This window comes from Pelophylax lessonae (assembly GCF_965119305.1).
Source record: "Pelophylax lessonae genome assembly, chromosome: 2".
Taxonomy (NCBI): domain Eukaryota; kingdom Metazoa; phylum Chordata; class Amphibia; order Anura; family Ranidae; genus Pelophylax; species Pelophylax lessonae.
This window is the reverse complement of record NC_138769.1, coordinates 450760607-450773958: the sequence shown is the minus strand read 5'-3', so window position 1 is coordinate 450773958 and position 13352 is coordinate 450760607. Positions and strand designations below refer to the sequence as shown.

The window sequence follows — 13352 nt, the reverse complement described above, 5'->3', positions numbered from 1 at the left end:
CTAAAGAAAATAAACATTGTTTTATTGAAAAAAAAAGCTGTAAAAGGAGCATAGAGAACCTTTATATGCTTTTATTTAGGAAACTAGTTTTGAAACTGAACTCCAATCAAAGGAATTATATTTGGGCAAAATAATAAAAAAAATAAAAATCATATGCAGTACATCTTTGCAATACATGCATGTTGCCCCATACTATGTCTCCTTAAAGAGGAACTTCAGCTTACCTCCACCCCCCTTTCTTTTTTTTTTCTATACCCCTGCTTACCTAGTGGTGTTGTAGGCACTAACCCAGCCCCCGGATCCAGCGCTGTCCCACTGAAAACCTTGTGTGACAAGACACAGCTCAGTCCCAGGCCGCCATCTTACTCATGATGCCATTGAGGGATCGTGTTCCTCAGGACCCACTAACAGGCCAGATTTGCAAGATAACTGAAATACATCACAGGTGATATAATTTGCTGCTCAGTGATTTCAGTATTCTAGTCTGCTTCTCCCCAAGGTAATACTTACAATCTGGCCCGTTGGTGGGTCCTGAGGACTGGAGTTGAGAACCACTGGTCTAGGGGAATGATGTGCATGGAGGAGCGGGGCCTCAGCTTTATAAAGACAAAAAAGATAATGAAAAAGAAACCACTGCCCTATTTGTATAGAGTTAGGAAAGAGGGGGGGAACTTCATGAGCAGGGTGAAGTTCCCCTTTAAAAACAATGCAGTTACAGAAAAATACCTGAAGATCCAGCCAGAAATCCAGTGAGCTCCTAACTTCTGTCTGAGCTGACAACACAGTGCCTCTGCAGCACTAAAATCTGAAGTTAGCCCTGCCTGAGTTCTTCCCTGCTGGATTACATAACACCTTCTATTTTTCTAGGGAGGGGTTTAGTATTCCTGCAAGGGAGAACACAGGCAGGGCTCACAACACTGCTTGTAATTTTAGAACCTACCCATTAATAAGGATTCATAGTCAGGAATAGCTGGTGCCATTATTGTTTTTGGTGGAATCTATTGTTAGATGTTTCTTATGATGCTGCAATACCTTCGTTCTAGCTTATATTCACTACAGATAAGAAAATGTTATAGACAAAATAAACAGATGCAAAAACACTGAATTAGGGACACCTATACAGAAGAAACATAAGGGGCTACAAGCTCATCTGAATATTGTAACTGTGTAGGTCATGCTTCAATGACTGCTGTACGTTATAAGGCATTGACGTGGAACAAGTACGCAAATCAAGTGTTTAAATGTTCCTCTGATTTCGCTGGCTGTGTGCTTGTTCTGGTTCAGTGACTCAGAAAGTACTAAACCCATAGAACTAACCGTTTCTGAGGGAGGTCAGCAATGGCAACCCTCACATTTCCTCAGTACAAGCTTCCTGCAATTCAATAAAATGGATGATTATGTATAGGAAGCCCATTAGCACTGAATAGTAAGTAATAATCAGACAACCAAATCTGCAACATAAATACAGAGTTAAAGACAATCATAAAATATAAACTGTGAATGAGCACACTGCTGAACACTCACACATGGTGCTGTTTATGGTAACAAATAGTGAGAAGTCATGACCAATGACTCATGCCTGCTCATTCCATGTCACCTCTCATTCAGCAACCTCAACCAAATAAAAGTGAGGCTCAGGCTGTCATTAAGCCCCTCAGGAGAAATCAGGGAATGTGTAGGATTTGCACTGAAAGATTAAATGACTGTAAATCCACAGTGCAGGAAGCAGTAGGCACCTTGTATCAGCAGGGCAATGAATGACTCACCAGTCTACGTAGGCTCGGCTTTATACAAAGCAATTCAATGGAAGTGAGCAAAAAAAAAAATAGAATCCATTCTGTTCTCACATTAATTGCTGTCGTATTCCTTGCATCATAAGAATGCTACTTTGGCTGTTTCATTTTTCCTATTATTTAGTACAGGGAAAACACAACCTATTACTTTTTCAATGACGAAATATGGTTTAACATCATTGCTTGAACTTGATTTTCTGTACGTATACTCGGATGTAAAATTCTAGAGCTGTCAAACTGTACTTTTATGGGAGCACAAGGTAAAGGTAATAATACCATTTTTATTATTACAAAAATAACTAGTAAATCTGCTTATTGAGGTCACCACAAAAGACATGAGACCGTCCCTTGTGGCAGGAAGTTCTTTACTGTAGGAGCTGAGCCAATGTGGAATAATCTTCCACATGACTGGCTCTTGCAGAAACAGTAGCTGGTTTTAAGGGCTGGACGTTTTCCTAAGAGAAAAATGTATAAATGATTACTTGCATTCACAAAGATAAGTAGTAGAGATTTTTTCTATGAAATCTTATCTCATAGAAAGACAGCTAGGAACAAAACATTCCTGTCAAGGCCTCTTGCAAATGGGCATCTGTACCCATGCAACTTAAATTCCAATGTAATTACCCTGCATGGGAAGCACTGGTACTGCACACCTGTACTTGGGTATACGATGGTGCTTGCATAAACACTTGCATAGCATACAGGCATTTGCAAAATAAATGCAAATTTTGTATTTTTTGCCTATGCCCGTATGCTACACGAGTGTTTACATGAGCACTGGCATATATCTGAGTATATCTGAGTACAGCCATGGACAGCCAATCATGTCTACGGGTGGCTGTAAACTGCACCTAGGCTTTCCACGTGGGGGAGATACACAGTGAATTTGCATTGTATGGGCTCAGGTGCCTGTATGCATGAGGCCCAAAGTAAACAGGACCATGTTTTAGAAGAGTGTTTTGCCTTTCTATGGATTATCTAGGGATTTTGAGAAATCAGCTTGATGACTTGTCTTTTTATCCTAACAATGTAATTATGAAAAAAGTAATCTAAAAAGCACAACTTTGCTTTGCTTGCATTTAAACCAACCTGGTCCTGCCTTATGTTATCAGGTAACCTGTGTCAAATTTTAGTATGGTGCCTTATGCCCCCTTATTGGAAAAAGTCAGTCTTTCTCACTCTTCTAATTTATTTTTATTTTATTTATTATTTATTACAGGTACTTATATTGCACCATCAATTTACACAGCTCTTCACAGGGCAGATCCCTGCCCTCAAGGAGCTTACAATCCAAGGTCACTGTCTCACATTCCTACATACATATACAAATAACCATTACCACTCAAACTGACATCAAAAGAAGTAAACTTTTGTTTCTCCCTGATCCGTCTACATCCCTATTATGGATTTAGACTTGTGTCACCACAGACAGCATACCAAATTGCCATGGAAACGCCAAGGTACCAAAGTCTATAAATGCCTGCCTCTGTCTGGTGGCATGATCAAGAAGATTTAAAGTTCCAGCGTCCAAGGGACACATATTGAAATGATAACATCCTGGAAGCTTGTTAACCCCTTGGAGCCTAGGCCTTTTTCTGTATTTTTAGCTAGAAAATTACTTAGTACCCCCAAACATTATATACATGTTTTAGCGGAGACCCTAGAGATTGCTGCAATATTTTATGTCATACTGTATTTGCGCAGCAGTCTTTCAAATGCAATTTTGTGGGAAGAAATAGACTTTCATAAATTAAAAAAAAAAAAAAAAAACAGTAAAGTTAGCCCAATTTACTTGTATAATGTGAAAGATGATGTTACACCGAGTAAATAGATACCTAAAGCTGGATACACACTATCCAACTTTTGTGGTTAGATTTCCTTCAGATTTACCTTTTCTATGTAGTGCAAGGGCCTGCCAGATTGCATACAAATTGAAAGTGTTTAGGTTTGACCTCATATTATATGGTTTTGGTAAGTCTAAAGGAAAAAGTCTTCAGAAAATCTTATAGTGTGTATGGTCCATAGCATGTCATGCTTTAAAACTGCTCAACACACTTCGGTACTTAAAAATCTCCATAGGCAACGCTTAAAATTTTTTTAACGATTACCTGTTTAGAGTTACAGAGAAGGTCTTGTGCTCGAATTTTTGCTCTTGCTCTAATGATTGCAGTGATACCTCATGTGTGTGGTTTGAACACCATCTACATATGTGGATGCAACTTGCGTATGCATTCGCTTCTGCACGCGAGCACGGAGGGACAGGGTGCTTTAAAAAAATTGTTTTTTTCTTAATTATTTTACTTAATCTGTTTTATTTTTACACTATTCATTGAAAAAATAATAATTTTGATCACTTCTATTGCTGTCACAAGGAATGTAAACATCCCTTGTGACAGTAATAGGCAGTGACAGGTGCTCTTTATGTAGAGATCTGGGGTCTAAAAGACCCCTAATCCCTCCTTTGCACTTAAAAGCATTCAAAATGCAAGTTTGGCTGTTTTGAATGCTGCCATTTTTAAAAAAAATCTGGTGCCTTTAAGGCTCCAGTACCCGGAAGTGATTTCATGACATCGCTTCCGGGTTTTTACATCGGAGACTCGATCAGAGCTGAATTCGGCTTTGTTCAGGTCTTGGGCCAGCTGGCTGGTCGTTCAGGTCTCCTGGTGGGACGGAAGGCACGGGAGTGCCGCGGACACAGCCGAGCGGCTGCTCAGCCTCATTGGTTGACATTACAAGAAAGCTGACCGTAGGCTCTAAACAACTGTACTGGGGTGACGCCTCTAGCTGCAGGCATAACCCCAGTACAACCCCCTGAAGCCGAGGCAGCTTATTTACATTCCGTTGATGCTACAGGGTTAAGTAGTAGAGCTGTACATGCCTCATCACCTTCTTCAGTACATACAACTATGATGTGCCCTGCATGCTTCTGGAAACTGACCTGTCATTGCCAGCTGCTGCTTACCCTGCAGGAGGGGAGAAGGACCTTAGGGAGACTGCTGCTTGGCTGTTTAACAAGCTTCCAGTGTGCTAAGCTGGATTTTACAAGCTAAAAAGGATGAGGAGATGGAGGGTCAAGGAACAGGTGGCATAAGGGGCTTAATAAAGAATGGGCTACAGAATTTGTTATGATTAATTTTATGGCAATTTTGAAAATATAACAACTATTTTTGTAAGAACAAGCATACATTCTGCATAGTCCTTATGCCTCTGTGCCTTAAAAAGAAGAAAAATTCAAAGAGGCCACGTATAGGCAGGACTTGAGTTTTTCATTACTATTTGCAGCCCTGAATAAAGGACTGGCAAATAAATCAAAGGTTTCAATCATATGACTGGCTGAATATTACATTCAAAGTTTATCAATTATTAGTGCCAGAAGAGCTTCTGCAGCTACATAGAGGGTGAGGGACATAGTCTGGTCTCTCCAGAAATAGCACAAACATTATCCCTTAAAACAGGCGCTAGCCTCCCTAGACCACCAATTTCATGGTGTAATTAGCATAAGTCCTTTCTGTAAGCAGCTGAAATCTGCAGATGGTAGGAGAAATGTAATATATTCCACTTGTCTGTCGGCTTAATTTTTATGCACTCATTTGTAAGCAATATATTGTAACAAGTGTCCAACAATGGCCTTCTATCATTCAGGCAGCAAGCAGCCTGTTCACACTCTTCAGGCAAGGACACTCTTTGTCTTTAGCAGCCACTGTAGACTGCTGCTGATACGTGATAGAAACACTGTGACAATGGTTCCTGCAACATAACATACGACTTTTACAAGTGATAATAATATGATTAACAACTGCTTTTACCATAACCCATTTTATTATGTTTCACATTCATAAAACAAGTATTTGTGTTGGATTAACAGCTTTGTCTTTCCTGAGGGTGGTGGCACCTTACACACATAAAAAAAGCAAACACTGTAAACTGACAGACCTTCAGTAATATGGTATGTCAAATAAAAACACAAATGGCATATTTAACTGTACCGTACCTCAACCACTATTGCGTAAAAACACTCTTTTTGGAATCAAATATATATCATATATTTTGGAGACCCTGTAGTCAGACCTTTACAATCTTTATATACAATTGTGTATTTACCATATTTTATGCATGCTATTTAAAAGTCTATAAAAGTCTCCCTTGTGTAGAGAACTAAAGGGCATGAGACTGCTGCTGGGAGCCACCATCTTGGATGTGATGTCAGCAGCCGCAGCAGACTCAAGTGACAATCTGAGTATTGACTTTCCCTCTTCTACCTGCAGCTGCATAAAAAGTTATGTAGGGAGATGAGGGACAGAGGAGCTGGGCCTGCACAGAGAGAAATTAGACACGTCTCCCAGAAGAAGAGAGGCCTATGATTCACAATAGGGAGGGGGTTGTGTTACGGAAATTAACTCTCCTGGAGTAGTCAAATTTTCTAGCAAGTTCAAAGGTACATTGCAAGTAAATAAATAATTGATTATCGAAAAACGGTGCAAGTAGGCATTTAACAGACTTGCTTTTACTGTGATTTTAACTATATTTATTTAGTTGGTGACAGGGTCTCTTTAAAAAAGGATTACCCATATAAACAGTTGTCAACTTAATAAATAGAGAGGGTCCTTCAGATTATTTTGAGTCAATTTGCTATGATTATTTATTAAGTTATTATTTATAAGATATTAAAATAAAGGCATGGTACCTTTATATTGGATAAACTGGTGCTCACATGTGCTTGCAGTGTGTTAAAGCCTGTTTTAATATGATTTACTATATTGCATAATAACCTGCTGTATGTGTGTTGCATTTTTGGTTATATTCTGCATAGTACCCTAACACCATTTTAGGCTCATGTTGGCAGGTGTTTTTTTTCGGCATTTGACATGCATTTGAAATGCACATCAAACAAAGGTCATTAAATAGACATTGATTTGACTGGAGTAGCACAAATGACAGTTCAGATGTGTCTAACCTGCTTTGCTTTGGATGCAATGTACTATTCAAGTGCATTTAAACTGCAAGCCAAGCAGATCAAACATATCCTTTGATTGTCAAACACTGCTTTATCAAATCAACCACATGCAGTAATATTTACATTTGACAGTTAGTGCAGCCCGTGTACACAAGCCCATACAGTATCAACAAATGCGCTCGCAGTTAAATGCATCACAACTCTTGTAAATGTACAAGCTTTGTGCTGTAATCATTGTGTAAATAGATCCTTACTTAAAGCGGAGCTCAACCCAGCCTCTCACCCCCCCCCCCATCCGGTTCCACATTTGGCACCTTTCGGGGGGAGGCAGGAGGGGGAGCGGGTACCTGGTTTTGAGATCACCCAGAAGTTCTGACCCTCTGTGCAGTAGGGAACTGCCTGTGAAGCCACAGGGCTTCCCTTCCAGTTTCCCTTAGAAGCAATGGTAGCGGAAGCACCTGAGAGCCGATGGGGTGCAGACACCACGGGATCCCTGGACAGGTAAGTGTCCTATTAATAAAAGTCAGCAGCTACAGGATTTGTAGCTGCTGACATTAATTTTTTTCTGAAGGAGGCTGGAGCTCCTTTTTAAGATTTTTTTTTCCCTTGCAATATTACATAGTGATGCACAGGGGTAAAAAAAATATCTGAAACAGAAAAGTATGACATTAGAAAAACACCAAATGGTTGTTATGCTTTTTTCTTTTTGATTTAGTTTTTTAACCCTTTTGTCTGAGTATAGATCTATGTTTGTCCCAAGCATGTTTTAATCCACTTACCCATGGGGTTAGTGGTAGAGGAGCTACTTCCTCCTCTATGACTAAGTCAATGAGGGGGTGAAACGCATTAAAAAAGGCATGGCTTGGGAGGGGCAAAGCTGAAGCCATTCTGATAGACTTGGAACCGAGTGACTTCCCAGTGTGCGCTTCCATTTTTGGTTCTTCACAGCTAATGATCGGGTGAGACGGGCCCCTGGGAAACAAGCACTTGGCAGGGTTTGAATCACCAGGTCAACATGGTGGAGCTTTGAGCAGTGCTGTGTGTTTATTAGGGCCAATTTACTTATGTTACTATGGGAAGAAGAATGTATTTAAAAAAAACAAGCACAGAGCACTAGTACTTTGGACCCAACGTATACAGAGGATTTTTTACTATAAATAAAGTCGATACAGAAATAAAGTACATAAAGAAATGTAAGAAGTCATAGAGCAATTCAATATCAATAAATGGGGGATCAAATGCACTTATAATAAGCAAGTTGACAATCTTACCAAGCTTGGTGAAGTATTAATAAAAGTAATGCTTGTATGAAAATAAATGTGTTGAGAACATTGTTTGTAAACCCGGCCTTAGATGGTTCGAATCTCTGCAGGTTCAGCAGGAACTGACCGAGATTCAAACCATGTATGGGCAGGCTGAATGTACCCAAGTTGATTGATCAATCAACTTGGGTACAACAAGCCTGCCAGATTTTACATGCTCTTATCACTAGAGGCTGTTCTCCTGGCAGGGACTGCTCCCCCCCCCCCCCCCCACCAGGAGAACAGAAAGGCTCCACAGGAGGGATTCCCCCATCAACACTGACTGTGGTTTTAGGAAAGATAATTGCTCCATCTATGGCCAGCAGTAGTTGATAACACTGAAGCCAGAGGTAAAGCTAACCATACATGGGCTGAAAAGTGAGAATCAAAAAGATTCCTTCGTCCACGCTAAACAGTGGATGGAGGAATCTGCACTGCTGGCTATTGTATTCAAGCAGCTGCAGAACTTGTAACTGCTTAAATACCCAAACAGTGCCTGAATCTGATTAAATGCAGTAACTGTTCAGCCAACAATTTTCCACCTGGCTCTTTAAATATTTCAATCTTGTAGCTGAGTGGTGCCTGAAAGGGCCATCTACTGCTTTTGGCCAAATCAGTAGGAAATGGCATGTGATATGTGGCACAAACATTGTACCACATAAGCTTTACTTGGAAATAAAAAGGAAGCAAGGTGGTAAAATTTAGAAATACATTGCTACATACATTCTGTTGTAAATGTATAACAGCAACAACAGCATGCATTTGTCTTACATGTGTGTAAGAGGCAAAATATTTCAATAGTAGTTTCAGTAGTATTTCAAGTAGGGAATAGGAACTGTCAGAACAGTTGAATCCTTACCTTACATAATGGTATACTAGTTTTCAAAGGAAGGGTCATTTTACACGGCTTTCCGCTCCGCTGACTCCACTTTGCTTAGCGGGGGATTGCTCCCCTGATCCCCGCTGAGCAGGCGGATGGCAGGTCCGTCTCCGCTCACTGTGCTGAGACGGACCTGTCAGAGCCCCACTCTTCTGTATGGGAAGATCGGATGAAAACAGACCGCCTGTCCGATTCTATCCAATCCCATACGATCCTCTAGATGGATGGAAAATAGGGTTACCATCCGTCTGAATTTCACAGACAGGATCAAATTGGATAGCAGCGTGTGTCAGCAAACATGTCACTGATGACATCTGCTGCTCCATAGAGGTGCATGGAGGGTCCGATCAGGTCAGCATGATAAACTGACAGGCGGACCTGATCGGAAAGCCCGTGTGAAAGGGGATGATGACTTTGCCAAAGAAAAAGTTGCTGCTTGTTGGTGTATGAGGCTTACCAGCAATAATAATAAAAATAATAATATGGGTCAATTTCAACCAGTTGTGTGTATTGGGTGTGCTATACATGCCCCAAAAAATGAAACCTAAGTGAACAGGGCATGTTTAGCAAGCCCTGTCCTAGTTTCACAAGTTGCTGAGATGTTTTAAAGGATAAGTTCATCTTTGGGAACATGTTAAATGTTCCACCCATTTTTAGGATAACATGTTGCAGCCACTCCCCATTGTTTTCTCTCCCTGTGACAGCAGTACAAGGACAAGTTTCTTGAACTAGCTGTCACTTATTTAAAACAGCGCATCCGTGTGGGGCTCCGCCCACACAGCTGCATCTTTCATTCACAGAGTTCTGTGCATGAATGAACTATAAATCCTGAAATCCTTTGCAGGTGTCAGCTTGTAGTTTTCAATTAACTACTAAGGCGCTGTGGTAGTTCATTGAGTCTCCTTGTCAGTGTAAAACTGCTTGGTCGTACAATGTACAAACACACAGCTCACACTGACTGTGTGCAGGAGACTTGCATGGCATCAGCGATCTGCTGATTGCTGATGCAATGCTTTTCAGGCTCCTAAAAAAAGAATAGTAAATGCACATTTTTTTACCTGCAAAAAAATGTGCATTTGTATTTTTTTTTTAAAGTGAATTTATACTTTAATGGTAAGCAAAGAAACTGATTTTTAAGTTTTTCTACTTTTGCAAAAAAAAATAAAAAATGTATGGGGAATGGTATTAGCTTTTAGGGGTTTGCAATGTGAACATTTTTATTCACAAAATGATTTAAAACTTTTTGCATCTTTTTATAAAATTAGGAAAAAAAATGTATCGATTAAACATTGATAATTATTTAAAGATCACTTTTTTGTTTCTTACCGTGCTGCAAGCTTATGGCAGATGACACCAGTGTCAGTAATAACTTCACTCAATCTTAGCTCCAGGTGAACTTTCCCCTGAAAAACAGAGAATTACGTGCTAAAAGTAATGTATACGGGTAAGAATGCAAACAGGAAAATAAATATTTCTAAAGGTATAATTGACTGTTGCAGATTTCTCCTCTTATTATCATCACTTTTAATTAATTTGACACACTTTCAAACAGCACAGTTAGGATACTCTTTCTTGTGTTATCAAAAAACTATTTTTTTTTTTCAGAAAAAAAATCATGCCAAATTATTGTTTACTAAACCTTATTTCCTGATTTTTTTTTTTTTTTTTAACAGTTTTTGCTGTCCCAGTGGTGTCCAGATTTTTCCTAACATCTTGTCTCAAGACTGATAAGGAAGTGAAAATAAATCTCTTCAAAGTAAAAGAAATGTTCTTTGAGGCTGGGTTGCAAATTGGATGCAGGTTTTGCCGCATCCAATTTGCATGTCAGGAGATTGTGACCGGCTCTTTATGGAGCCGGTTAACATATCCCTGGAGCAGCTCCGGAGCGAATTGCACAGGAGTCCTGTGCATCTTCTGGTCAGTTTCAGGTCCGAATTCAGCCAAAAATTCGGACTGAAATCAGACCTGAAACGGTGAACAGGGACAAGCCGGATCCCTGCTGTGTGAACCCAGTCTTAGAAATTGTCACAGGAACAGGTGTCCCCATTTAAAGATTTCTTCTTTATTGCTATTCTGGTCACAAATGAAAAATGTTCGATTTTTCTTCATTTTCAGCACCAGGACAATCGGCATCAAGGCCAATGAGAAGGAGGGAAATATCCCCAGCAGAGACACAGACAGCAGTAAAAATTTGACAGGAATTTAGGTATTTTCCCTCTGCATACAAATCCAAATTAAAAAAAAATTACTTTAAGTACGAGAGCAGTCTAAAAAAGTTCACGGCCTGACACAGAAGGAGTGACTACACAGACTTTGTGGAAGTGGGAGAAGAAGGCCTAAAGTGTGGCCTTAAAGTAGAACACTTTCTTCCACTTTCTCTATTTTCAACTTGACTACCAAATGTTTGCAAAGATCACGTGAAATCCGTATAGCATCATTTTGTGCCATTTTTAGCGATAAACATCTGGAAGAGTGATTGGGGTCGTGATAAATTTTCATGTGTGTGTTATCATTCCTTTCATGTCGAGCCGTGAACTTTTGAGACTACCCTCATCAAAGTCCAAGTACAATGTAATATATTGCAGCTCACAAGTTTTTAGGTGTGGTGACTGTGATGTTTTTTTTTCAGGCTTTTGTTTTTTATCCTGCCAGTAACACACTTCCTGTACTGGGATGACAACCCTCTGTCACTGTACTGTATCAATGGATAAGCAACATTTTCACCTTAAGTGACACACAAGTCACATTAAGTGTGTTCGGACTACAAAATACTCCCCCCCCCCCCCCATCTCTTTAACACAGGGGTAAGGTGTTCTGTAATTCTAAGTCATGAGATCGGCAGGGCTCATTAAATTGTTTGAGATAACAATTTTATGTTTAACAGGCCAAAAGGTAGCAAATAAAAGAAGTTCACTGTTTACATACACTTGAGGTTAGGTGTCAATTTGGGGTTTCTTTTGCCAATACAAACTAGTCTGCAGGTATGGTATTCTAAAAACACTGAGCAGAGGTAGTCACAAGTCCCAGGCTAATGAACTTGTGAACCTAGTTATTACGCCTACAAAGTAATTCCCCTCCACATAAAAAAAAAAGAAGCATTATTATATGTTTATTAGCCATAATGTTTTATTATATGAGTGTGGCATTTGTGTGTCACTGCCAACAAAAAGATTCTGTGGGGCCCTGGTGGGCTTTTGGACCCGTAGTCCACTTCATTATCCTTCTCTTCATCTCGGTGTTAAGAAAAATACCAATACAATACCTACATAAAGGTCGCCATTGATTAAAATGTATACTTTTTCTACATTTATTCCCTTTGTGTGCCACTTATTTATCTAAGATTAGAGCTGCAACTAACGATTATTTTCATAATCGATTAGTTGGCCAACTATTGTTTCGATTAATCGATTATTCGGATAATAACCTTAAAAAAAGTGTGGTGTATAATTTAGTTAATAACTAAAGTTTAAAAAAAAAGGCAATTTATTCTCAAATATCTGTATGCAGTGGTAAATATAAATAACCAACTATAAGGTTAGGGAGCAAAATCTCTAATCCACTCTGAGAATAACAGACAGAAGAGATATACTGTATATTCTATTAGAGGTTGAATCTGGAAAATATCATCAGACTCCGAGATCAAATATTTTACTTAAAAAAAAAAATGAAATACTACTTTTTGCCAATTTTCCGACAGAACTCTAATATACTGTATTATGTATGAAAGACTTCCTTGTCATAGGTAGGTGGCTTGATAAAAGCTACCTGTGCCTGTTGTTACTTATGCTGGCCATACAAAAACAATGTCTTCCTTCAAAAATATTTTCATTTAAAGAATATTTGTTCAGCTTTCTTTTCGTTAGTGGGGTCAATTTGACGTTTGTATCCAACCACAGAGACAGGAGTATTCAAAGGAACAGAATAGAAAACTTCTTGGTCAAAGGAATTTTCAGACCGTGTATGTGGTTTTCGTTCAGAAATGACATTCTTTTTTTTAAAACTTAATATTAAAAGCAAGTGAATTTTTCAAACGACATTCTTTCATTCAGCGAATGTATAAAGATTTTTCGTATGAATATTCTCATCCGAAAATCAATAAGTGTGGCCATACAAGTGTATGGCCAGCATAAGGCTCGGTTCACACATATGCAGTTTGCTTTAATCCATTTCTGCAGTGCTTTTTGGTGTGTGTTCTGCGCACGCGATTTTGCATTTTTTAATGCTTTTTTTTTTTGGTCAATGTGTTGGGCAGATTAAAGAAATGCAAATTGCTCCAAAAACGCACTACATGCTTTTTTGCAGCTACTTCATTGAAGGCTATTGAAACAGAAAAGCAGCTGGTCAGATGCCAGATGAAGCTGTTGTGTGTGGAGGTTGCCACATCGGTGTGTTTCATTTTGTCAATCATGGGCATTTGGGACTGG

General features: G+C 39.3%; 1 protein-coding gene across 2 annotated transcripts in view; it reads right to left on the bottom strand.

Moving 5' to 3' along the window:
* The window catches only part of RASA3 (RAS p21 protein activator 3), a 299758-nt gene that overhangs the window by 96477 nt on the left and 189929 nt on the right, over nucleotides 1-13352 (bottom strand). For both annotated transcript variants that reach the window (XM_082246000.1, XM_082246001.1), the window contains exon 5: nucleotides 10255-10331. In XM_082246000.1, the coding sequence (XP_082102126.1) occupies nucleotides 10255-10331 (77 nt within the window). The remainder of the gene's footprint in view (nucleotides 1-10254; nucleotides 10332-13352) is intronic.